At 40.9% G+C, this 27,679-nt stretch overlaps 3 protein-coding genes across 4 annotated transcripts in view; all 3 read right to left on the minus strand.

Annotated features, from left to right (window-relative positions):
- Window positions 1-496: 496 nt before the first annotated feature.
- On the minus strand, window positions 497-18,324 carry kpna4 (karyopherin alpha 4 (importin alpha 3)). The gene is made up of 17 exons (XM_080772552.1): window positions 18,078-18,324; window positions 16,468-16,512; window positions 16,206-16,295; window positions 14,257-14,286; window positions 13,683-13,735; window positions 13,220-13,315; window positions 10,832-10,917; window positions 10,060-10,146; window positions 9,775-9,944; window positions 8,987-9,031; window positions 6,881-7,012; window positions 5,371-5,499; window positions 4,703-4,807; window positions 3,925-3,996; window positions 3,142-3,304; window positions 2,940-3,034; window positions 497-2,807 (listed from the first exon to the last, which is right to left on the minus strand). The coding sequence occupies exons 1-17, from the start codon at window positions 18,144-18,146 to the stop codon at window positions 2,709-2,711; spliced, it is 1,566 nt and encodes a 521-aa protein (XP_080628678.1). The 5' UTR covers window positions 18,147-18,324; the 3' UTR covers window positions 497-2,708.
- A 3,611-nt stretch (window positions 18,325-21,935) lies between these two features.
- LOC308320800 (ADP-ribosylation factor-like protein 14) lies at window positions 21,936-23,074 on the minus strand. The gene is made up of 2 exons (XM_080771478.1): window positions 22,675-23,074; window positions 21,936-22,539 (listed from the first exon to the last, which is right to left on the minus strand). The coding sequence occupies exons 1-2, from the start codon at window positions 22,987-22,989 to the stop codon at window positions 22,231-22,233; spliced, it is 624 nt and encodes a 207-aa protein (XP_080627604.1). The 5' UTR covers window positions 22,990-23,074; the 3' UTR covers window positions 21,936-22,230.
- A 1,550-nt stretch (window positions 23,075-24,624) lies between these two features.
- ppm1lb (protein phosphatase, Mg2+/Mn2+ dependent, 1Lb) overlaps window positions 24,625-27,679 on the minus strand; it is a 52,770-nt gene continuing 49,715 nt past the window's right edge. For both annotated transcript variants that reach the window (XM_080771809.1, XM_080771810.1), the window contains exon 4: window positions 24,625-27,018. In XM_080771809.1, the coding sequence (XP_080627935.1) occupies window positions 26,663-27,018 (356 nt within the window). In that variant the 3' untranslated portion in view covers window positions 24,625-26,662. The remainder of the gene's footprint in view (window positions 27,019-27,679) is intronic.

Consider the following 27,679-nt stretch of genomic DNA (forward strand, 5'->3'; position numbering starts at 1 on the left):
GATTACGTAGGTTTTACTGAGGTTAGGGTTAGGTAGTTTTATTGAGGTTAGGTTTAGGCTGTCAATCACAGCGACTGCAGTGTTATGACTCTGGACCATAGACTGTAAGGCAAGCTCTGGACCTACCAATCATGTGCTACGGTCGCTGAATTTGAAAGTCCAGCTTGAGGGAACGACAAAATGCTCCCCCTCCCGACAGGACCAGGCACTGCAGGCAGTCAGACCTACGGTAGCCTCAGCTCGAGACCGCAGGGGTTAATTTGACCTACCACTGCCTAAAGTAATTTTGGCATTCAACTAGCATGTCGTGGATTACAAATCTGAGCCATTTTATTTATTATTATTTTTAATTGACAGCCAACAGAACCATTTGAGTGCATCAGTTGGATTCATTCAAATGGTTCTGTTGGCTGCCAGTAAAAAAAAAAGTGGCTCAGATTTGTAGGCCACGGATAAATGTTCATGATATGTGGAACAAAACACACATACAGGCCAATCGATTTGGGTTTCACTATTTATTTTCAAAGACAACCTGTCCTGTATTCTCTCCAACAGATTTAGCAAACCTTTTCTTCAGATTCTTAATTTTAGTTTTGAAACCTCTTTGCTAACAAGGAATGCTGCAAAAGAAATACCCTATGTTCAACAGAAGGTTATGACCACAAGTGTAATCCATTACTACAGTGTTTTGAAGTTAACACAAATAAGATGGGAGAAGGTAAGGTTGGACACCTAAGTGGTATAAGGGCAGGGAGCATGGGATAAAGGACTTGCAAGGTACAGCAAACTTGTTTTTAAATGGAGCAAACAGGAAGGGTAACTCTAGGTCAGCATGTGGGGAACCCTTTATATTAACCTGGAGAAGAGGGTCAAATTTCCCATTTAGCCTAGCATAGATTAAAGAAGCAGACTTTCTGCTCCTAGGAAGAAAAAAATCTTCAATAATCTTAATTTTTTCTCAAGTATACCTAGAAAGCGTCAATGAATTACTCTAGATAAACAAAGATTTTGACTGATTTATGCATATTGTAGTTTGCTGGCAGGCCTATGAACCATCCAGCACTTCCAGGAAGGCGTCAGGCCTCACTTTGCAGTACATGTGCAAAACTGTTCAGATAGGAAACTAGTGAAGGGGAAGGGAACAGGAGACATGTAACATTTAAACAGCACAGTTTTACTTAAAAATGAAAATTATACACTGTGTACACAGTCTACTGAAACTAAAATATCCTAAAAATGAACTGTGCTATAGTTTATTACATGCAAAGGTTAGGAATCACAAACCTACGTAAAATGGCCATTCTCATTTCCCCCCCCCCCTCCCCCATGTGATAAGTCAAAGCTATGGCAACAAATACCGCAAAGCAGTGATTTTGCTGTAATTGAAGTAAAATTCAATAACATGAAATCCTGCAAGGGGAATACTCAAGACATTTGGTTGATAATAGTGATGATGTCGATTTCACAGCATCAGGCCCATGTCTGGTGTGTAGGTTAGGGTTCTGGAGCGAGGGTAGGAATATGATCCATGTCAATCACCTTTACACAAGCAATGAAACTAAAAGCTGAAAATAAAAAAAATAAAAGGAACACACTGGAGGCAAAAAGAAAGCCCAAAAGCCACCAAATGCACCTTAATACAATTCACCGCTGCTCCATGCCTGCCAATAGCATTGTCCAGTGTCAATTAATACTAACTTAATAAAAATAAATCCTTGTGATGACAATGACATCGATTTTGTCATATCCAAAGTTCTTCCTTTCAGGGATTTGTAGAGCTGGTCTGCTTTCAAGGCAGAGGCTCTCTCCTACGTATGCATTTCTTGATTTTGTTTCTCTTCCGTTGTATTTTTTTCCCTCCTCTGCATGCGTTCTCATCCAGTCTTGCACACATCCCACTCACGCACGCAGACAAGCACACAGCACTCATCCGTCCATTCTCTCGCACATGCGACACGCGCAGCTGGACTCCTGGCCCCGTCCATCGGGGAGAGGGGTGGGGGGGCGAGGGAGATGCCCCGTCAGGGCCTCTGGTTGGAGGAGATGAACCTGGCTCCTCAGCACTGAGTCCTCTGGTTGGAGGAGATGAACCTGGCTCCTCAGCACTGAGTCCAGACATTCATACACAATGGGTCCATTCACACACATGTCTGATAGCGTGGCCGATTGGGGGAGGGGCACATTGAGGATGGCGCCCTCTCTGGTCGGAGGACCGTGGAAATTGTGATATGGTTCGGCTTAGTTCGCAATTACTGTTTTCGTTGTTTTCCGATGTGTCATATCATGACACTTCAAGGTTTCTTGACTTTTTGGATGTCCTTGGTTCTCCCCGGGCAGACATCAACTATGTTGTTATTTGAAATAGTTCTCAGTTTTTAGTAGACCGCTCCAATAACGCAGAAGTTATGTCGGCATGTCTCAACGCATTCGATGTAGATGTTTTGCTTTTTTGCAACATGTAGCCAGTCACTCATTCTCACTCGCACCCACTCGCCATCTCAAACTTCATTTGGGCTGGTTCCCCGGAATTCCAAATGAAATCCACACTTTTTTCTTTCAGATAAGATGCAGCCATGGATCCCACGAGCCAAGCACAATGGATCTAATTTCTCTCACACTCTCTTTCTCTCGCTCTTTCTCTCCTAATTTTTTATGTTGAACAGAGTGCTGCATCACGAACAAAACTCCAGAATACCCCCAGAAGCCTTCTAGAACTGGAATCCCTCAGCTGGCACGTTGGTGGAGGAGTTAAAGCCATAAGTCCCACCCTGGATGGCCTCTGGAACCAGGCTGGTGTCTTCATCAATCTGAAGGAGAAACAAAAAAACATGACATTAGCATGCATTAATATACTAGTTATCATAACCTGAAATGAGGGACAAAGGATTTAATCTCAAATAGGTGCCCAGAGTTTTTCCAATATCTCTTGTCCAACTTACATCGTCAGATGAGAAGAACTGATCAATAATTTCATAGGCCAATTTATAGATGTCCTCATTTTCATGATTCTGCAGCTGTTCCACCTTCTCCAAACCTGAGAAAAACAAATTACATTAAACATACTGTACATGATTTTCTGATCTTCAGGTAACCGAATATTAAAACACCAATCCCAAGAGGGAACCAGATGGTTCAACTCACCGCCACACTCCTCAATCAGGTTTGCAATGGTTTCCGCCTCATCGTCAGCCATCTTGAGGATGTTGCTAAGGCCGTCCAAGACCACCTGCACCACCTGGGCATCCTTCACGGTCAGCAGGTTACAGAATGGAGGGATTACCTTCTTCTCAATCAGGTGCGCCACCTATTGCGAGTGAGTAGTACACGTGCAGTGATCAATCATTTACCAATACAAAACGGCGACTTTATAACCTGGCCATTCTCATTTTGAGCATATTATAGGTCAAAATCTTTCAAAAAGCCAATCTACACGATTCACTGTGAACTTTTAATGTGCCATCGTGGACTCTTAAATAGGGCTGAATAAGTAGTATTAAAGTATGAAAGTATTTCTTTATTTTTACATGTCATGTCATTAAAGGTGATAGACAAGTTTTAAGCCAAAATTTAAAATATACATCTATAGTTTTGGCCTTTTTCCCCTCTAGCATCCCCTGTATGATGCCGCTGTGGTCAGATCCAGTTTTCATTATGGATCATTGGAAAGCATTTTGTTGATTAGTCACACAGTGACTGAGTGATTAATAGAGATTCATCAAATCATAGCGTAGCCCAATTAATCGGGATTAATCGGATCGTGACCCTCTGAATTGGAATGGAATTGTCAGGACCTAGCCATTTCCGCCCCTAGCATAAATACAGATGGTCGTGGTGTGAGAATGGACCAGAAAGCATGGAGTACCAAGTTACAAAGAAAGGAGAACAATTGTCCAGGACAGGAGCGGATGTGAGGGACAGTCATACCTGGTCTTTTCTCCCGCTTATTGTCAGGTTGCTGATAGCCCAGGCTGCTTCCTTCTGAGTACCAAAGTCTCCCTGGGAAGAGATTAATTCAAAATTAGCTAACCACATTATATATGCTGTTCACATCTTTCCCATGGGAATTTAAAGGCCCACATTAGTTTGGTATTTTGGTTTCAAGGAAGCCATTAGATTTCATTCATTTTATTGTGACATGAAGATCTAGTCCACAAAAAGGAGAATGGTGCACACTAGTGTTGGTGAGATGCTGCCGACCTTGATAAATAAATATAGAAGGTAAAGAAAAAGGCCACACTCACGATGCAGGATTTATTTAAATTAAGTGTAAACCAACCAACGTTTCAACTTGGCACGGCCTTCTTCAGGGTATGAAAATCTATTCCAACACTGAATTTATGCATTATACAAGTAATGACTTGTAATATAAACAAAATAATGCTTTTAATGAAGGTATATATTAATGTGCAATATATTAATGAAATAGACAAATTGCATGCATTGTCGAAATCAATAGAACACACATCGGAAAGGTTAAGTAGAAGTATATTGTCATTGCATTAAACATTAATCTATTCATTAATTAATCTATCTTTTCTGATTATTTTATTTTATCCTGTACCTGCCCTACTTTAAAGTCTACACTCTGCAATATAGCTCTTAAAGCAATAATTCATGTTTCAGTGTACATGTCTGCATGTTTTCTGACATAAACATGATTGTTTTGCTCTTTTGTAATTAAAGTAAAGCTAGAAAGACCCACCTTGTCAAGCAGGTGAATGATCATGGGCACAAGCTTGGCATCAATGACCGCCTGCACCTGCTGCTGGTTGCCAGCTGTGATGTTGGAGAGGAACCACACTGCCTCCTGCAGGATAGGAGAAGAGAATACAGATACACAAATCATTTGTACTGCATTCAGTATATCACTGAAATAGGATTTCCTGGAATGTTTCAGTGCCTGAGCTGGATCAGACCTTGCAGAGACGGCACTGTGGGTGGGGCGAGGGCAATCTTGAGGCTCTAATCATTGGCCAGGTCACCCGAGCATAGAAGCCTCTGTTTCTTTCAGTGACAGGCCTCAGATGCACTCCGATGTCAGCAGAGACCCATGAGTCTTCAGCACCCTCTGACCACCACCCAGTCGTATCACACATTTAGACACTCATACAGACTACCCCACCCACCACCCACCTTCTCACTGACTAACGAATAACGCGAGATCCAGGATTTCTTCTTTTCTTCTTCTCCGTCTGGTTCCTCGATGAGTTAAGCACCTAACAGTAGCTGTCTGCCCCAGCTAAACCCATTCGTACAACATTCAAAGCAGTACCCAATCTCTGATTTCATCACTTCCAAATAGCTCAGGCTTCTTGCTACTAAGATGATGTAGGTTATGCATGTGTTGGCGCAAGACGAGGGTACATTTACCTTGTTGATTTTCTCCTTGGGGTGTGTGAGTAGAGAGGGGAAGTGGCCAAGTGCGTCACAGTTGAGCACAACCTGAGTCTGTTCATCTGTACCAGTCACGATGTTCCCTACAGCCCTCAGTGCAGCAGTCTGGACGAAGAGAGAGAAAGTACCATTATTATTAATACACAAAACACATGCAAACAGGTCTTCTCTCAGTGTTGCCATTCTTGTCTGTGTAACACATTGTTTTTACTCGTCTTGTAGTGACACCACTATGACTTTTTAACCCATTTAGGCCTGAGGTTGAAATTAAAAATGTATTTAAAATGTATTTTTCTGAAAAACCTCATGTTTCTATATCAGTGGTTCTCAATATTTCATGTCACGGACCACAAAATTTGGATCTCACGTTAGCTTTAGGGGCGGCGGTGACTCAGGGGTAGAGTAGCTGGATGGTAACCGCGATGTTGCTAGTTCGAACCCAGGATCCCCCAGAGTTAGTGTCAAAGTCTCCTTGAGCAAGAAACTGAACCCCTAATTGCTCCCGATGTGCTGGTTGGTGCCTGGCACGTTTCCGCAGCCATCGGTGTATGAATGTGTGTGTGAATGGGTGAATGAAATGCACAATGTAAATAAAACAAATGCACCATTTATATGCAATATGCTGCCGACCCCATCTGAAAATATGTTGTTCCAGGGACACCCCAGAAGCAAAGATTTGTATGCGGATGATTCGCAAATGTATATGCCCCTTAAAAAAGGACAGAAACGGCTCCCTGACACCTCTGCTTGACTGTCTAAGTGACATCAAGGCATGGATGGCTCTAAACTTTCTAAATCTCAGGGTCACAAAGAAGACCCGCTTAAAGTCCAGAGGCGACCGAGCCTTCTCTGTTGTAGCCCCCAAATGATGGAACACGTCAAATTAGCCCCTTCGAATCTCGCCTTAAGACCCACCTTTATACCTTGGCTTTTAACCCCGCTTGAGTTTCTTCGGTCCTTGTAAATGTTGTTTCACTTGTACTTTTGTGATGTGTCTCAGTTGTTTCACTGTTTGTACTTTGTATTCTTGCTGTAGCTTGTTCTGTGTGGTAGCTATAGTGTTTCTCCTGTACAGCACTTTGTAAACCCTGAGTTTTGAAACGTGCTAAATAAATAAAGTGTCATAACAAAAGAGCATTCATGAAAATAGCAGATCTTCAAGCTCACTGTGTTGCGTTTGTAGATCTGCTATTTATTGCAAAGAGATTTGGTGTAAAGAGAAAAAGGATAGGGCCGAGTATAGTATATCCATGGGGGACCCGACCCCAGCCAACTAAGTACAGTATACAGGGGTTTCAACCTGTATGGTACCACCTGCAATACCGTTTAATTTATCGCTTTAGTTTACTGGCATTTTATCACATGTTATTACCATTCTTGCCTAATATAATGGCTCATCTTCAACAACACATCTGTATTCTGTTTGGCTCCCGTAGGAAGTCATGCATGCAATATATTATTATTAAGTCCTTCCCTCATTCCATACCTGGACTTTGACCTCCTGGTGGCTCAGCAGGGGTACCAGGTGAGGAACGATGCCAGAGTCAATGACCATCTGGATCTGTTCATTTCCTGCATCCGTCAGGTAAGACAGAGCCCAAACAGTGTCCACCAGGATCTGGAAGAAGCAAACATGGGTCAGGAAAAATGAATTAACATAATTCACCATATGTATTAATTAGTGGTGGGGAAAAAAATCGATTAGTCAATTAATCGCGATGCCATCATGGGCGATAATTCATCGATGCACAAATGTCAAACATCGATTATATAATGTATTTTTTTTTACCGGAGCAAAAGGGCGGAACTAATCTGCGACTGCGCTGCGTCGTCGTACCGGACCGTTTAGAGTGACGCACACAGCGCTCGCACACGCTTTAGCTTTCAACAACCAAAACAGAACGAGTTACCAACGCGGAGGGGAAGAGAAAAAAGATGACAGAAAGGGAACATTTTGGATTGTATGAGGTTGAGGGGACACGAGAACTCGATGAAACTCACACCATCGACCGCCTGTGAAATGTGGCCGAGATGGGACGATGTAGTGTGGCTCCAAAGTGCTAACATGGCCCGGAATCCGTCGCTCCCCACGACCCAATGTGAACGTAAATCCTTTGCAATAAAAAGTGCCGATGGACTTCGTAATTCTAGTCGCCTTTTCTGAGTGCATGGGCAGCTGTCCGTGTGTTCGGGATCGGGATGGTTGTTTTGACTGCATCTCTGGATGTCAGTGCAGGGCAATATGGTCTTGTACACGTTGTGAGTTGTATCGAGTTCCCGTGTCCCCTCAACATCATAGAATCCAAAATGTTGCCATACACTTGTAAAATACTTTAAACCAAATGCTTCTTAATGTGTGCAAACAAACAGAAAGGTGCAACATAATAGTCTCAATAACTACCCCAAAGCTTCCTTAATGACACTTCAGTAAATGAAAATTAATTCCCTGAATAAGGAAACAAAGAAAAGCACCTTTTTTTGTCCTAACAAAGAATAAAGGCAATTTGACAGAGTGCTGCTGACCTCAACCGAAATCCTGCCCATGTATTTCTATGACATGACATCTTATGTCATTATTAATATATATTTATTGTATGCTTGTACAAACTCATTTTAAAGAAAGCTGCTTATTGCTGTTCTGTATTTGGCCACGGACACCCATCTGAAAATATGTTCTTCTATGAACCCCCCCAGAAGCAAAGATTTGAGTTAAAAACGTGCACTGTGAAAGAATATATATATATTCATAATCATTAGAAAGCACTTTGTTTATTAGTCACACTGAGACTGAGTGATTAACAGTGAGTGATTAATCGGGATCAATCGGGATTAATCGAATCGTAACGTAGCCCAATTAATCGGGATTAATCGGGATTAATCGCATCGTGACCCTCGGAAACGATGTGTAATCGCATCGCCAGGTACCTGGCGATGAACGCCTCTAGTATTAATCCAGAGCAATCTACAGTAAGCAAAAGACATGGCAATACATCAAATACATAAAAATAGTCCTCATGAATCATACGTAAGCTAAGAACCTAACAGTCTCTATATAATGAAACTATGCATATACACTATAGAGTGCTATGTCTACATGAAGTTCTATTTAAGTTGACAACATAAGTTGAGCCTATGCATACACCTGTAGGCCGTCAAGGCTAGGGCAAGTGCTATGGGTTAACATGGAGTCTGAAGAGGTGGGTTTTCAGACTACGGCGGAAGATTGGGAGCGAGTCTGCAGTTCTGATTGCTATGGTTAAGTGCATTCCATAGTTTGAGCCAGAAGGGAGAAGAGTTTGGAACATGTGGAGTGTTGTCCCGGCGTTTTTAGCGAAGGTACTTCCAGCCTCCCTGCGTCGGCTGGTCTGAGCTTGCGGGAGGGTTTGTAGGGTCTGATGATTTACATTATGGATGCTATATTGTCAAACTCTACATTTTGTGGCAGAAATATCGTGACTATGGAAAAATCTATACCGAACAAGAATACTCCCACAATGTATTCTGTGATACTTATTAGTCAAATCTAGTGATACCACTGAGGCATCACTAGATGATTAATAACAGATGTGCATTTTATGCAGAGTGTACTCACGCTGACATCGGTGTGATGGATCAGCACACAGAGAGCTGGCAGGATCTGAAAGGAACGAGGGAGAGAAAGATGATCAGTCACCAATTGGATGTAAAAACAGCTGCTATGGAGGTCTTCATCATACTGTAGCTTAAGGCAGTGGGATGAAGACGGAACAGCAGCAGACCCAATGCATAGCACACTATTGGAGATCTTCCACTGCACGGTATCGGCTCATCCAAAAGTTAATTTAATGTGTACGTTTTGTCCTGAAGCAACAGAATAAATACATGACACCTGAAAAAACATGATAAAATTGACATGCTTGTGCATTGACACATTTAGGTCACATGTTCACTTATTCGCTTGAAATACAATTAAAAGCTGAACTTTCTGATTGGCATCGATATGCGACGGAAACATGCAGTCATCAATATGGCCCTAAAATCCCACCACAAAGCACATAATTATGCAAGCTGCATGGCCAATACAAGATCATGTCTATACATTATTGTATTGTCCCTGTTCTGGTGTTCCTGCAGTGCATACAAATCCCGGCTAGTGCTCCCAGTTATGGAGAATGAAAATCATTCTAGAGAACTGGCAAAACCACTATTCCCAGGTTTTATCACACAGGCCAGCCACTCTCTCATCTTAGTATAAACAACACTAGTAACCTTTATTTATAGAGCACCTTTCTAAAGCCAGAAACAAACAATGGTAACAGAACATTACACAAACGGAAAACAAACAAAACATAAAAGTGCAAGGAGCACAAAGGAAGTATTAGCCTCCTCTCCGTTTCCTACCTCCTGAATAGTCTCCATGGGCGGTGGGGGGTCTTTGTGGCGGCAAAGGTTGACCATAACCCAGGTGACATTGCGAAGGAAGGTGATGGGAATGGATGGACTAATGAATGACAGCAGGGGCTTGACAACACCCAAACTGATCACATAGTCTCGACACTGGGGGCCATCGCCTAGAAGAGTGAAAACGTGTTATACAAAATACACACAAAATGGAGATTACACCTTCAATCGAGAGAAATCTATTTATCAACTAATTTTAACAGGATATGCAGAATGATCACTGACCTATGATGTTGCCCAGGGCCCAGACAGCCTGCTCACAAACATTCTGGTGAGGAGAGTGAAGCAGCCTCAGGAACAGTGGCACAGCATCTACAGGATGAGATTGCATCATTTAGATTACTACCTCAATATCCCAATGAGCTTTTCTCACAATGAGTCTGTGTGGCCTAATCCACTGACACAGGTTATCAAAACAATGCTATCCAACTAAATCAACTAGCGACCCCTTTGAAACTCTAGTTAATTTGTACAATATCTAAATAACGGTAGTGGGTCGCACACGCCAAGACTTCAGTTCAAATTGTTTATTTCATAGGATATACAACTACTACTGTTATTTTGATACGTTTTGAACAGGTAGCGCACCTATAGTCAGAGTGCGGTTGTCGCATGAAGAGTAATTTACAGTAAGTGTGAATTTAAACGTACACATTTTTTTATAAGTTTATCCCATTTTGAACTGAGGGTGATTTAAAAAAAATGGCTTCTAAATCCTAACAGTTTTCTGAAAACCCTGTTTCTATGTCAGTGGTGCTCAACCTTTTTCATGTCAAGGACCCCAGAATTATCTGTATTTGGCCACAGACTCCCATGTCAAAATATGTTGTTCCAGGGACCCCCCCCCAGAAGCAAAGATGTTAAAAACATTCGCTCTGAAGATTTTTCAAAAATAGCAGATCTACAAGCTCGTAGCACGGCACTCTGTGCCACGCTATGAGCTTGTAAATCTGCTAAACCAGCTAGTACTGTTGGGTGGCACCTAGGCGGTACTTACTGGACTGAACAACAGCTTGGGTCTGTTCGGAGGTACCCGACGCTATATTGGTCAAAGCCCATGCTGCCTCAAACTGTAGAGAGGGGCTGCAGAGGACAATAGAAAAGACGAGTTGGATTAGAGTACAGCAGAAAAAACAGGCTGCTGATGAGTCATTTATTTTCTGTCACCCGATACAAAGTGAAAATTGGCCACTTGCATAACTGTACTTATGCAAATACTACATACTTTAATGTAGGTCAGGCTAAGCCCCACTAGCACATCTGCCTGAGTTTTAAGCACAGACTAAATCAACTTCACAAGACTGTAAAGAATTCTATACCTTCAGCTCTGCGACAAAAAAAGAGAAAACTGGGGGTGGCTATTAGTGCATTCAGTAAATAAACTAAATATATAGAAAATTTGATTTAAAAAATAAATAAATGCCACCTATATGCACTAACTACTGTTGCCACAGAACCTCAGGCCCAGCATGGAAGCGTGACGTCACAGCATGACATCGCCTTATGTAAGTGGGCGTACAATGAAGAGAAGTGGTTGAGCATTAGCGCAATAACGCAAGAAGCAAGATGAAGAATCTTATTCTAATAATAATCAAATTAGGGACTATCCGAGAAAGCCTTGGAGTCAAGTGATTAGCGTCACTCGTCCCGTATAAACCAGCTACCTACATACAGTCAATATAAGCCCCATGGTCCTCCCCTAGGTAATGGAGAACCTCTGCAATAACTACTGTTAAGAGGGTAGGCAAAGGGAAATAAGTCAGGCAAGTTCCGAAAATTAACCAGGAGACGACAACATATCGCAATATATCAAATCACAGAAGATATCTATTCCAGAAAGAAATACCATAACCCGTTTCAATTGTTCTAAGGTACGGTAATTATTTAGTTACAAGCTTGTTGATACTTTACATTGGTTAAATATTTAGAAAACAAACACCCAAACTATTGCAAAAATGAGCCCTTCTCCAAACTGGTCATTTTGAGTGACACTGTTGTCAAACGAATAATAATATATACGATTTATATAGCGCTTTTCTGGGTACCCAAAGTGGCTTTACAGAAAGAGACATATTTATTAGAAAACTATTTAAAAAGGTTTAAAAGGTTAAAAACTAGAAATCAAAATCAAAAGAGGGACAAACAAGAAGGGGGTGTGTGTGTGGGGGGGGGGGGGTTATGTAGGGAAAGCCAGTTTGAAAAGGTGGGTTTTGAGTGTGCTTTTGAACATTGAGGGTGGGGGTGAGTTGGGAGTGAGTTCCAGAGAGAAGGGGCAGCCACTGCAAAGGCCCTGTCTCCCCATGTCCGTTTGCTAGATTTGTGGGGTTCCAGTTGGTCTGGTTCTGGTGAGCGGAATTTGACATATTGAAGTTTTTTGAGGACCTTGGTGGTGACGCCATACAGGAGGCTATTGCAGTAGTCGAGTCTGGATGTAATGAAGGCATGAATGAGTGTTTCGCCGGCAGTGTGGGATAGCATGGGACAATGGCGGGCAATGTTACGGAGGTGGAAAAAGGCGGTTTTGGTGATCTGGTTGACATGGGGCTGGAAGGAGAGGGTGGGGTCAAGGATGACACCAAGGTTGCGGACTCGGGTGTAGGGGGTGACAGTGGAGCCATCAATGGTGAGGGAGAAGTCATGGGAGGAGCGGATGAGGGAGTTGGGGCCAATGATGAGGATTTCAGATTTATTGCAGTTGAGTTTTAGAAAGTTTGTTTGCATCTATGTTTTTATGTCAGTCAGGCAGGAGGTCAGGGTGGAGTGGGTGATGGTGTTGGCGGGGAGATACAGTTGAGTGTCATCGGCATAACAGTGGAAGCGGAGACCATGAGTGCGGAGTATCTGGCCAAGGGGGAGCATGTACAGGATGAAGAGGAGGGGACCAAGTACTGAACCATGGGGGACGCCGTGGGTGACAGGTGACGTGAGTGATTGGCAGTTGTTGATGGAAATAAAATGCTGTCTGTCAGTGAGATATGATTGGAACCAGGAGAGGGCAGTGTCAGTGATTCCAAGGGTGGATTTGAGGCGTGAGATGAGTATGGAGTGGTGAATGGTGTCAAGGCGGCACTGAGGTCAAGGAGGATGAGGATGTTGAGTGAACCGGTGTCAGCAGATAGCAGGAGATCATTGGTGACTCTGAGGAGGGCAGTTTCAGTGCTGTGTTTGGTGCGGAAGCCGGATTGAAATTGTTCATAGATGTGGTTTGTTTCCAGGTATGCAGTGATTTGGTTTTCGACGACTCGTTCCAGAATTTTTGAAAGAAATGGGAGGTTTGAGATGGGCCGGTAGTTATTGGCGCACACACACACACACACACACACACACACACACAAAAGATTAAATATGGAGGTGCAACATTGCTCGGGTATAATTACAAACTTACTTGTCATCTCTGTCAAGGCAGTGCACCAGAATGGGAAGGATCCCAGATTTGATCAGGTCATCTATAGGAGGGTTACGGTCACTAGATAACAACTTCCTACAAAAAAGGAAACAAAATCAAATGTAAGAAAACAATTCATAATACTTTTGAGTCTTGACACATGTATGACAATATGAACACAGACGACCAATAACATACAGGAATATTTGAGGTGTCTGAAGCGTATATGCTGCTGTTGTTCACAATACTTTGAGTGACTGTCTGGAGGACACAATCCCTTTATTACACAGCACCAGCTACAATGAATAGAACATGGCCCAATGTTCAACTGACAGCATTATAGTTCGGTTCAGTAGAACAGGAAAAACGTTTGAATTACACAGACTACTGAAAATTGTGGGTGCAAATTGTGATAAAGTTCTATACGAGATGTGACGTGTAATGGGTCCATTTGAGTTCCTACCTGGCAGCTTGAACAGCACTCAGTTGCACCCCCTGGTTGTCACTGGTGGCATTCTGAAAGTAAACAGCACCATTAACACAACAGCAGATGGAGCATTGTCAACCATCACAAATCTGTCCCATCATGCCTGCATAAACCTCTCAGAATTACATTCTAAAGCTTAACCCATTCTGATCTGAACTGAGATCAGATTCAAAAAATGTCTTCTACATCCCGACAGTTTTCCATTCTGACCTGAGATCAGATTCTAAAAATGTCTTCTATGTCAGTCACTCTTCGATTTTTCTAAAATAGCAGACCTACAAGCTCGTAGCGCGCCACTCGGTGGCGCACTATGAGCTTGTAGATCTGCTCTTTTTAAATAGCTAAAACATAACATAATGCCAACACCAAAACGGGTTCCTGTACAGAATGGGTTAAGCTCAACTTTACTAGCTCTATAAATTATATACCAATACTGCCATTGCAATGTGTTACATTGAGGATGCCATTACTTTTGTGATTATTTTCCCTATATGTAAGCACTACACAGGGAATGGAGTAAAAAAAACGGAATAATAAATATCCAACTTACTTGTACTATTGCTTCAAGTGAGGTGTTTTGCTGAAAAAGATTTGGTCAGACTTGGTCAGTAATCAGGCTCTATATATTTTGTGTCAAACTTCACTGAAATGCATAGCTTCAGTCCAAAAATCTATATACAGTACATAAGCCTACATACAAGGCCTACATACAACTCAATAGAGCCGACAGACAAAACATACAGTGCTGGTACTATTGTTTAAATTTATTTTCTTCTCCCAAAACAATTATTATGCCAATTCCTCCATGTAGTCCCCGTCACTGATTACCCATAGTGGTTGGTCATGTGGGAGGGTGGAGACAACCATCATGCATAGTTTCACCTGCCAGTGAGGAGTTTCACCGGGACTCTTGAAACACATGCAGAGAAACAAGCTACTCTTCTCTTTTCCTTGTTGAACAAGTTCCCCAACCAAACTGTACGATTTGTGTTGATGATTGTTCTTGTCCTACAAGTAATTGTGACTAATGATTAAATAGGCCTTTTCTCAATGAACATGGAGGCATAAAAAAAATACATTTGTCTTTGCCTTTTAGGAACAAGATATGACAAATTATGTAATACACAAAGCCTTCTGAAATATACAAAGACATTACCGACAATGACAGAATTCAATAATCTATTACAATTCACTATGGTCAATACAGACCATATCGTTGTCATCCACAACAATAATTTTCCTCGCTGACTGGGTAGATATGTCCAAGCAAGTAAGAACTAAAACCATGACCTTATTTGACCTTAAGATGAGTTTATAAAAACAAAACAGCACGGCACCGTGGAAATAATGGATTTAAATTGCTCAAAATGTTGCAATTATGTAATAATTGTGATAGAATTGAGACAGGCCTGCCAACCTGTTAGGAAACCACTAGTACTATGACGGATTGATCTCACTTGCTGGCTCAAAAGGGGCACTTTACAGATGCACTCGTCTGCAATTTGCAACTGGTCTTCAAGTGTGCCAAAATAAAAATAAATTGTAAGCATCATCACCTTTATTTATACTCCGAAGTACAGTCAAGTATACTTGTAATGCTCCCAATATTGAATGATATCTTGTATGTCTTTATAATTTTGTATGTCTTTAGAATTATGTCATGATGGATTGAATACACAGGACCACAATGGAAACAAGCTCTTGTTATCCATGTACCTCTGATTGAATACTTAAGTTTGCAAAAAGTACAATTAATCAATGAGCCCTAAAACTATACCTGGTTTTATTATATCAACAATGTGTTAAAAGCAGAGTTAAAAAAGTGCTCAAGGACCACAATGGAAACAGACTTTGTGTCATCCTTTTAGCGTAAACTTTTGACTGTACTACCTGTATTGGTAATCATATCATTAATGTTAAAGTTCACATCTAAGTCGAAAGCTGTACTTGTATAGGAGGGGTAAGCATGTGCCAGAGTGGTGAAAGTATAGACAACCAGATCTATGGACATAAAATTTGAGTTTTCTCATTTTGTTCAAAGAACTCTTAATGTAGCAGCAACCACCATGACATGGCATGCTAAGTGACCTTGGGGGTCCCCATGTTGGATTACCTTTGTGGATTTGTTACCTATGCCAATCATGCAGACTACATTATGTGCCGTGGACCTTTTTGCCCCTTATATACACAGTATATAACTGCTATATTTGTCAAATTAATGTTAGATTTGTCTCTTGGCCCGTTTCTTTACTGTTTTCTTAACTGTCATCCTCCCCTTCCCTGAAAACGGGCGACACTTGCATTAAAAATAATTTAATAAAGAAAAGTGCCCAAAACTAAAACGATGCAGTGTTTGTTTACATTTCTGCCACAATCACAGGGACAATATCTCTGACAATTAAGTTCTTATCTGCTTCACCAGTAGCATATTCCAAAGGTATAAATACTATAAAATAATTTACATTAACTTGAACATTAATAAACACAAAGAAAACATACCGATCTGAAATCTCCATCTGCATCAGAGTCGTCACAGATGTCCTCATGGGGCACATTCCTCCTCTTAAGAAGGTGTTCATCTCTTTTGTTCTGTGAAGAGGGGAGCAAACAGGTGTCTTTATACATGTGGCTTTTTCAAGTCAAGAAAGATCATGCAACCATATTAGCCAGTGGTTACTGCATGTAATCAAAAGAGCAGAGTCTTTGTTTAGGACTACCATTTATTTCAGTTGATGACAATATGAAGTTAACTCGAAATTACCTTGCGGAGTTCCACAACCACCTCAGTCCTCTGTCTTCTCATAGTCTGTTTGAGATAAATTATGTTAGATTCCAGCAACTGGACACTTAAAGCAAACGTGTCCAGAATAAATAGCAGTGTATTTGACATTAATATATGGGGTCCACCGGTCCAGTAAGAGGACATTCGCCTGGTGCTAATACCTAGGATTTGAAATCAGCAAGCCCACATACAGCTTATGACAGCACTAAACAAACTTCCAACATGCGTCAGCTTGGGTTACTGCGACTGGCTTACTATGATATAACAACCTCTCCATTTTCTGATATGAATATATCATGCACATCTACAAATGACTGGCCTAATATCATTGTGCAGAAAACAAATCTATACCATCCGTGTTTCACATTCATGGGTGATCAGCTCTTAAGTTTATGCAAAGAAAATATTATTTGGGAATCGTGATAAATATGTATTCATCCGTTTAGACATATGCCTTTACTTATTAGCTAACCGTATCTTTTGCCTTGCCTTGGAACAAGAAAACAGTAAACACTACTAGTCTTGATCGTGTTGATGCGTTTTTCTAGGCGTGTACCTCACTAGAGAACCAAGTGATCAACTAGTGAAGAAAATACGTGCCTAATTAACTATGGTTATGGTGTAACCTATAGATGTAATGTTAGCTAAGGTTACCGTGGCCATATAAACCATGTTAACAGTTAAACGTTAACAATAAACTATTAGTGGATTTATTGACAACGGTGCGAAATTCAGTAAAGAGACCATTTAAAATCCCAGGTACCAGTGTAGCTAAGAGGCTAGCTAGCTGGATTCCGCCATTGTTTTTGGTGTGAAAGACGGGGGATGGGTGGAACTGCAACCAGCAGCACCATCACCAACCAAGCCCTAGAGCAGCGGCGAGCTTTAGCAAACGTTAGCATTCAAAGTAGCTTCATGTGACATATGGCATCAAAGCATCTTAGTTGAACAACATCTCAAAAGTCTAGTCCACGTGCATTTAAACAACACATAATTCCAACATCATAAGTTGCAGCAGGGAAGTTATTAAAAGGCCGAAGAGGATCCCGCGAATGACATGCTTGAGTTACCGTTAGCAACGTTAGCACGGCCCCCCTGTGGGCCTGACGTAAGAGCACAGCTAAAAGCTACAAGGGTTGATCTGACGTTCACTTAGTTTTAGGCCTTGGGCCCGTTACGTTGTGTTCTTTATGAAACCGTTTGAGTTTGAAGTGTTGTTATTTGATCGCCAGGACCCTTGGGTCTCTGGTCCGATGGTACCACCATTACAGGATGGCTTGGAGCAGGGCCTGGCCTCCTGGGCTGGGTGGGTGCAGACAACTTTCATATCGGCTATAAATTAGAAGCGACGTCACAGAGAAACCCGGCCGGGATCCTTTACAATAATACTTCGTCGCGGTGCGAGCCATTGGTTAGACAAAATAAAGACGTTAATGCAACCGAGTAAAGTAACAAGTTCAACATGCGTCATTTATTTATATTTTTTACTAGTCTAGGGACTCGACGAAAGGCTCGCCCGGCGATGTATAATACATGAAAGCCCCGGAGCAAAAAAGCAAATAGCGCTAAAGATCCATCCGATACTTTACCTCCAAATCACGACCCTTATTCTTGAAATTCTTCAGCCGCTGATTGTCCAGTTTCTCGTTGTCAGCCATGTCTGCGATGTTGATTGTGTTCAATCAATAACTCTTTATTAACTTAACGTAATTATATTTTAGCCTAGTACCGAGCTTCCCCTGATCCGGTTCCCTGTTCTTCAGTTCAGCCCTTTTGGTTCCCCGGACTATTTTCTGATGGTGTGTCCGCGGTGCATACTGGGAATGCCGGTGGTGGTACGTTCGCTGTGTCGTAGATGGGTGGGGAATTCCCCCTTTCCTCTCATTGGTCTGTCTGCGGATAATGACAATACATTTTATACGGACAAGCGCCAGGGCGCGCTACAAACATTGCGTGTGTGTGTGTTTTTAAATGTTTTTATTTATTTATGTTTTTATTTTATTATTGATCAAGTCAAGCGCAAGATCGGCATGAAAAGTGGAAATTAGTCAAGTAAATAAAAGTTTAAAAAAACTAGTGCTACACGTAATAACTAGGATAGCAGTTATCAAACCTAGCATCTGTCTGTCTAAATAACATAATATCCTATTCCTACTTGCCAGGTTACCACCAGCATAGCTCTGATTCCATAGCCCTAATGCGATTCTGCCCTGCATTGCAGGCAGAATCATTAGAAGCATTAGGGCTATGGAACAGAGCTACCAGTCACCAGCAGGAAACAGATGCATGTGGGATGATGTGGCAAGAAAATATGCATGCATATTTGTATAAAAATAGGCCTATATCCTTTTGTATTGAATACTAATGTCAGTAGGTTCTGTGATCTGCATAGTGTCAGTCAGCTAATTACCCAACCCACAGAGTGTGTCGCTGCGGTCGCTGCCCGCACAGAATACAAAACTCTATTGCTGGCATTCAAAGCAACCAAAGGCTTCCCCATATCTTGCAAATCTGATCTTTTTTACTAAACAACCAACTAGACTGTGGTCAGAAACGTAAAACCAGGTTTACAAACATAAACATCAAATCGAACGACACCCTCATCACTGACATTAGCCAACTACTTAAACATCTTTTTTACAAACATTGCAACAACGCTGGTTAACAAACTGCCCTCCCACTCTGGGTGTTTTGGTGTAGAGCACATCAAAGCCTTCTACAAAAACCTAGGTGTTTGTAAAGATGATTTTAAACTGGCAATGGTAACAACCGAGGAGGTACTTAAATAACTGAGTGCCCTTCACACAAGGCCACTGGCCATGACAATATTCCCTCCACAGTTCTCAGAGACTCGGCCATCTCTATATAGCTCCAATCATCACCCACATAATAAACCTCTCCATCAAACAGAGACAGGTCCCCCAATATTTCAAACTGGCCAAAGTAACCCCCTGCACAAGAAAGGGAGCAAATTAGACCCCTGAAACTATACCGCCCTATATCTATTCTTAGCTCCATCTCAAAAGTGATGGAAAGAATAGTCTATATGAACAGGTTGAAAAGTATCTTGCCACAAAGAAATTAATGTACGAATTTGAGTGACCACATCAAACAAGAAGTGGATGCTGGCACATACTGCGGCATGGTCAAGCTGGACTTCCAAAAGGCTTTTGACACCGTGAACCACTCCATACTGGTTAACAAACTAAAAGCAATTGGTTTTGATAGCACATCAGTGAGCTGGAGGGGAGAGAACAGATGGTGGAGGTGAACGGAACACTGTCCCCTCCCCTCCCAGTGAGCTGTGGCGTTCCAGAAGGAAGCATACAAGGGCCTTTACTGTTCCTAATTTATGTAAATGCTACTTGTTCCTGTTCGCAGATGACTCAGCACAGCTGGTCTCGTACAGGAACAAACTGCAGGTTGAAAAGGCCCTCAGCTCTGAACTCGGTAGAATCTGCACCTGGCTCACGGATAACAAACTATCCGTACACCTGGGGAAAACTGAATCCATTATTTTTGGATCAAGCAGTAATTTCAGCAAGGCAGATGGCTTCTTGATTAGAGTGGGTGACAGTATTATCACACAAAAAGAGGAAATTACCTACCTAGGTTCCATTCTGGAGGCAAATCTTTCTGGCGATAAAATGGCCACCAATCGTAATCAAAAAAGTCAACCAAAGAACAAGATTCCTATACAGAATCTCCTCACTGGTCGACAAAAACACCATGAAGACCCTAACAAGGTTTCTTCGACTATGCATGCACCTCTTGGTACCACAGCAGCTCAAAGGCCCTTAAAACAAGGCTCCAGACTTCCCAAAACAAACTGGTCAGGTCAGACTTCTACTTGGACTCTGTCCCCGAAACCACCTCACCCCTGCCCACTTTGACAGGCTGGAATGGGTTGACGACAGAGTACAGCATCTTGCAATGGGTCTGGTCCACAAGATTCAATACACTACCAAGATACCCATGTACCTGTCTAAATACTTCCTTAATGTCAATGAAGTCCACACCCAGAGGGAGCTCAACAAACCATGTGCAAACCAGATTCGGCACTAACAAGGGACTAAATTAATTTTAGTCCACCCCCTTTTCCCCCTCACCCAATGTTTTTCCCCTTTTGCCTCTATGATTTCCTGTTTTTGGCTATATAGAAGTGTATATTTGTATGTCTCTAAATGTTTTGATGAATTGAAAACGGTGGGCCCTATTGTAAACAAGTGTAATGCTTTTATGGTGACGTCCAGTTTTTGTATTGTGCTTAAAATGTACTGCAATTCTGCAAACTGTTAATAAATACTTCAATCAATCAATCAATCAAAGTACATATTTATCACAGGTACACGTACACGCGCGCACCGCACACACACACACACACACACACACACACACACACACACACACACACACACACACACACACACACACACACACACACACACACACACACACACACACACGTGTACCTGTGATGTAAAAAAAAATCACACCCGTGTGAACTGAGTGCAACTCCCCCCCCATCTCTAAATCTCTCTCTCTCTCTCTCTCTCTCTCTCTCTCTCTCACTCTCAATTCAATTCAATTCAATTCAATTCAATTCAATTCAATTCAATTCAATTCAATTCAATTCAATTCAATTCAATTCAATTCAATTCAAATTCAAATTCAATTCAATTCAATTCAATTCAATTGAGCTTTATTGGCATGATAAAATGTACATTTACATTGTCAAAGCAAAAGTAGAATAAGACAATCAAGATAAAACAATGTATTTCCAAATAAATATTGAATATAAATAGGAATAAAATAAAGGTGTAAACAGAGCTGTGTTACATTAACACTTTGGGTAATACTATCTTGTGAAACTAAAAAGACGTTAGCTTTATACTTTTGAAAGTGACAGCAGTATTTCAATGTTTTTGCATTCACTTAGTATAAAAAACATTCACGACAAGTAGCAGCAATTTATTCAAATGTAATTGAATTAAGATTATAGTTGATTTCTATACCGAGGTCATTTATTATACCCAACAGTATAGGGTATAATAAACAGTGTACACACAATGGTTTGTATCTCTCTCTCTCTCTCTCTCTCTCTCTCTCTCTCTCTCTCTCTCTCTCTCTCTCTCTCTCTCTCTCTCTCTCTCTCTCTCTCTCTCTCTCTCTCTCTCTCTCTCTCTCTCATTAATTGACCAAGTGTGAAATTAAATTAAGTCAAGTCTGGTATGATAAGGATGAACGTTGGACATTTAGTTTTATAATTCATTTTTATTTTCTGCTTTAACAAAACTGCAATAGGAGTGCAGTTCCAAGTTGAGATGGACTAGTACACACAATGAAAGAAATCTTTTTCTTAGATTCTTCCCATTAAGTTTTAGACAAAACAATCCAACTTGGATAGTTTTTCTAGCCGTTCCTAACAGCTCGTGAAGCACCTGCCATTTCCTCAATTCCCCAATCCGGATAATCCAGGATTATAAGGCCCACACACCACCCTCAGTAATAACCATGGGAGAAACAATGAAATACACCTAATTTTTGCAACCATGCAAAGTATAAGTCTTCTTTTCACCATGGAGATCAACAGTGGTCATCTCTCATTCAGCTGCCCTATCTCATCTCTAGACCACGAGGTCACTTGTTGATGAGTCACACCAGGAGGCTAAAGGGACCCCACATAAACCGGGAATCATGAGCCTGAGAAAGAGATTCTCAGCCAAAGAGATTCAACTCATCCTAACCACAGTGCAGCCCTGATTTCATAATAGTAAAACCCTTGGGCTTCAGTTTGTTGACTGAATCCTGGATGTCCTTTTGAGTCTTTTTCAGTGAAGTCTTTAACAGATAAACAACCCTTCTGAAACCCTCCTCCAGTCCCATTCCAGTTGTCGCTGAACAGGGCTGAACAAACCAGGCCCTGCCCCCACAAACCCTCTTCAAGTCCAGTTTTAGGCTGAGCTCTTCGGGGCTTAAAGCACCAGGAACATCCTGCTTGTTGGCCAGAACCACCAGAGGGGCCTTCTTGAGACTATAGGATCTCAGAACCTAAGTAGAAAAGAAGAAATTAGGACTGAAGCCCAACAACAGAAGATTGTTTCCAGGACAAAATCAGGGCAGGCCTTATAGTGTTTAGAATAGATTAGTTTTTACACATGAATCACGAAAAAAAAATATATTTACCTGATCGAGCTCCTTACGAGCTTCTTCTAGCCTCCTCAGGTCACAACTATCCACCACAAATACCAGGCCAGCTGTATCAGCATAGTGGTGTCTCCAGTGAGGCCTCATCCTTCTCTGTCCACCTACATCCCAAACTGTCAACTCCTGGCCCTTTTCTTCAGTCTGAAGCATCTCAACGTTGAATCCTACGGTTGGCACCGTAATCACACTCTCATTGTACTTCAGCTTGTACAGCAGGGTGGTTTTCCCTGCTCCGTCCAAGCCAAGCATAAGAACCTGTGTCTGCTGTTGGGGTTTGGAACTATGAATGCCCATGTCTGAAAACACTGATCCCGTTGTCTGAAGAAGTGCAGCTGGTCTCTTTATGCTTAACTGCGTAAGTGCGTCCAGTGGTAATGGCTGTATAATCTGTTAGCTTGGAGAGGTCTGCGTGTTTGTGCTCTGTATGGTTTCTTATAAAGACTGGATGCTAAACGGAATGCCTTATGTACACATGAGTCAGAGAGACCCCTCCCCTCAGTTGTTGTGAGATTCCGCCAGTCATTACATAGCTTTCAGTAAAGCTTTTTATATCTTCTGGGTGACTGTGCATGTTAGAGGAGCACAGAGTTCTCTGGTTACAGTTCTGTCAATGGAGTTGAATCACACCTGCCCTAGACCATCATCACACACACACACACACACACACACACACACACACACACACACACACACACACACACACACACACACACACACACACACACACAGTCACACAGTCACACACACATGGATTTTGTTTCAGCCCGGATGCTGTCTCCAATCATTGACGTCACACACAGGGCAGTTTTAGTTCATGGTCCAGTTTCCCAGTTCCCACACGGGTGACATCAGTTTATAAATTAATGAGATGTGAGAGCTTACAAACACAACAAACAATACTGTGGTCTGTGGACTTGGCAGGTGTGTGCAGCTTCCAGAGATTTGAAGTTGTTGTAGCTCTGGGGCACTTAATTAAATACAGTTCATAGAAAAGAATACCATGAGCACTCACGTTATATATAGGATTCTTGTTTATTTTTCAATTTCCCCCCGCAGCAAGCAACATATGGACATTTCGTACAAACTTATTGTATAGTTAATTACTAGAAAGGTTCTTTAACAGTCAGAGGAATTGCAAGCCAACGTAGTAGTGTCTTAACAATATAGTGTTTCAGCACAAAGCTTTATTCACTCTTATATAGGTGATATACCTGAAACAGTCCATATGGGTTATTGGCACACTATACATTTGGATACCAATAGGTAATAGGTATAGCTACTTTTGTACTTTTTCTCAAGTAATTTTCTACACTGCAGTATTGCTATTTATATGCACATGCAGGCATGAAAATGTGTCACTTCCACTCAGTAGGTCATGGTGTGTCTTCCTTGAGGTTGCAGGGTGTAGAAACAGTATAGCTTTTAAACAGGTGATGAAAGAGATAGAGCACTTCTATAGGGATAAATGTTTTATTATACGGTATCTTATAAACTAAATGCTCTAAATTAAGTAACATTTAATGGTGTTGTGTTGAATGCCAGTCTGAGTGCAATTCAATAATGCAAAATCAATATGCACGCACATACAAACATTCCAACGGGTGCAGCATTTCAATAACGCTTCTTATGTAGTATTGTGTATCTTGTGTGTATATACTGTAGTCCATATTGGTATGCAAGCATATACTTATTATATATATTCTAGAAGTTTTTTATAGCCTAGGCTCTGGTCATTTATTTTGACACTGTAACTCTATGGACTGAGTTTTTAGTATGTACACTATTGGTTTTGTAAGAATGTCTCGTGCTAAAATGTGTATGTTGGTTGTTTTCTGCCTGTGTCTATTAAATAGAATTACTTGAAGGACATTTCCAGGAGTACTGACAATACCTTTTGACATTAGAGAATTGAAAAAAATAACCATAGCACAGAGAAAATAGCATGTTCATTTATATTTCATTTTAATGTGTCTTTTTGATTTACATTTGAAAATTCACAGATGAATATTTTTATTTTCTTCTTCATTTTTACAATTTATTAAAGTCAACAAAACAAGTACAAACAGCACATAAACATTCGATAACATACATTATTCTGGAAGAAGAATGTACAACTGAAAAAGCACAGTTTTTGTCTAGTAAATACCTCATGTTAAACAATCCAGGGCCAGGTGCATTGCTTTAGTCATTGCTGGATAGACAGGGACAAGGTGATAATAACAGCGATATGTACATTCATGTTACAATTATTTCTCATCTCTTGGAGACATCCATTTAAATATGCAATTCTACATTTATGATACCTGTATGATGTCTATGTCGTGCTATGTGCATGGCATTTTCAACTGCATTACATTAAGAAACAAGAAGTTAGTTTGGCAGCAGACTTCATAACAGGAAATGAACAGTTTTACAAAAATAAGGCAACAAGTACATATTTCATTCAAAGGCTTCTTAATACATATTCAGGTGACAGTTCAGGGAAATAGAAATTAAACTTTACAGTATTATACAATGTGTATAGAGTAGGCTGTTGGACTACACAGTTATTGATATCATGTAAGTTGACACAATCTTGATAAATGAATGTGTGATGACATATGTTACAGTTTTATGTAATTCTGATGATTGGTTGAACAGAGTTATAGTATAGTTATAGAGTAGAGCAGAGGTCTTCAACGGTTTCCAGGCCTTAGCTGAGTGAGAGAGGGACCCCCACTACATATTGTATAATATACAATGCATAGATTTCATAGATAGCTTCATAGACTTGTTTGACAGCATTGCCATTGTGTAGTGTTGTGTTGGATTAATGTTAATGTGTATTTTCAGACATAAGTTAACCACTTAAATAAACCCTCGATACTTAGAACACTTGTACTTGATCTGTTATTTTTCCTCCACACCAAACCTCTTTGCCGAAAATAGCCGATCTACAAGCTCACAACACCTTGTGTAGATCTGCTATTTTCCACTCAGAAAATGAATTCTAGGGTTCAAGTTAATTCTAGGTTAATGTAAATAAATTAAAAATCCTATGACACAAACATTTGGTGTACTGTAGTAACTCTGGGGACCCCAAGTTGAAGACCCCTGCTGGAGTAGAGTAATTTACAATAGTTAATCAATAATCAAATTAGAGATGCTGATCTAAAACATCAAGCAACTCTTCAAAGGAAATATGAATAATATTTGGATTAGACACAAATGAAAGAGATGGAATGGTGCATGGATCATTGGATCACGCTTCTACAACTAGAATGGTGGTGAGAGAGCGTGAGGGAGAATATATTTTTCATTGTTAATGTATGAAGGGAATTCATTCATAATAACAATTTGCGCCTTTGAAATGTATTTGATTAAAGAAAAAACAAAAACATGCCGAACGTCCCAGTTGTAGCATTTCAGTGCAGTCGATTAGGAAACATCAGTGAATGTAATACAGTATGCAAATCTAAGTTATCATATTAGACAAAATAAACGAATATTAGTGGACAGACACAAATATTTTAGTTAAAGACCTATAACATTGAAAATTATGATAATAGTAGCGAAAACACCACACTGAGTGGTGTTTATTTTTTTGTTATCGTCTGGCAAATTTAAAATGTGTGTGCAATATCAACACTCTGATAACAACACATTTATCTTTCGTTCAATCTCTCAAATGTGTGCACAGACACACACTCACAATGTCAAACCTTTTATTGACCTAGCTCATGCTGTAGTACCTGGAAGATACAGCCAAGACCAAATGAAGAGAGAGAGAGAGAGGGGGAGAGAGAGAGAGAGAGAGAGAGAGAGAGAGAGAGAGAGAGAGATCAATGTATTGAATGGTTAGCTCCCATTTACATTTCGTGACCCATAAGTTGCAGTCTTATTTTAAATGTTTCACCATAAGCCTGCCCATCTTATAAATACATAAATCCAAACATAGTAGATACAGTGGTGGGTTGAGACTAGTGACCTACTGCCCACCGGCCTTACCACCCCCTGCAGCTCCTTTAAACTTGACCACCATAACAGTGATGTTGTCAGGGCAACCACGGTAGAAGGACTGGAGGACAAGGCTCTTGGCACCGAAATGGGGCTCGTCCAGGCGCTCTTTGATGAAGCGGACCGCCTCTTCATTACTGAAGGCATCCCACAGGCCATCCGACGCAAGGATCATGAATTCCGGCCGAAGCTTGTCCAGGTCAAAGGACATGATGTCAGGATCGGGGATGACCACATTTAGGTTCTTCAGCGGATAATCGCCCAGAGAGCGAGACATGGCCAGAATGCCCTGCACTCGCCAGGAGCCATTGAAACTGATGAAGCCGCCTGGAAACAGGGAAAAAAGTGAGGGAGTGAGAAAGGAGATATAGGCACTAGAACAGTGATGTACAAGAGTATAAGAGAACAAAAAGAGATGAGGAAGGTGTGTTTGATACAGAGACTATGGGAATTAACCCAGTCTAAACATACAACTTATTACTGTTTATTACCTATTAACATAATATTGTATTATAACGTTTTTGTTTTATATTATTATTATTACCTAAAACTCTTATTATATTAGGTTACTACCACCATAGAGCAGAGTTGAAAGACATTTTTGGTCCTCCATACCAACTAGCAGCATTTTCATTAATCTTTATGAAGCATGATGCTATTAATTCTCAGGAAACAGAAAGAAAATAAAAGTATATGGATCAATGCCACCAATGTGTTTCCATTTGTTCAATAACCATTTCATTTAGGGAATTCGATTGTTTTTATTGGATACGGTTCAATTAATCTCACATCCGGTATGTACTGCAGCAGAGTCAGGACTGGAATTTCACTGGAAGTGTTCAGAGGCTTCAGACTCCCATATTTGGTAACAATAAATAACTTCCTAAGAATTGGACTTATTAAGCAGGAATAGTGGGTGCTGTATTATGATGGTTAGTCACATGTAACATATAATTGCAGGACACTGCTTAGCACATTTTTAAACTTT

The sequence above is a fragment of the Protomyctophum bolini genome (assembly GCF_963924005.1).
Source record: "Protomyctophum bolini genome assembly, chromosome: 9".
Lineage (NCBI taxonomy): Eukaryota > Metazoa > Chordata > Actinopteri > Myctophiformes > Myctophidae > Protomyctophum > Protomyctophum bolini.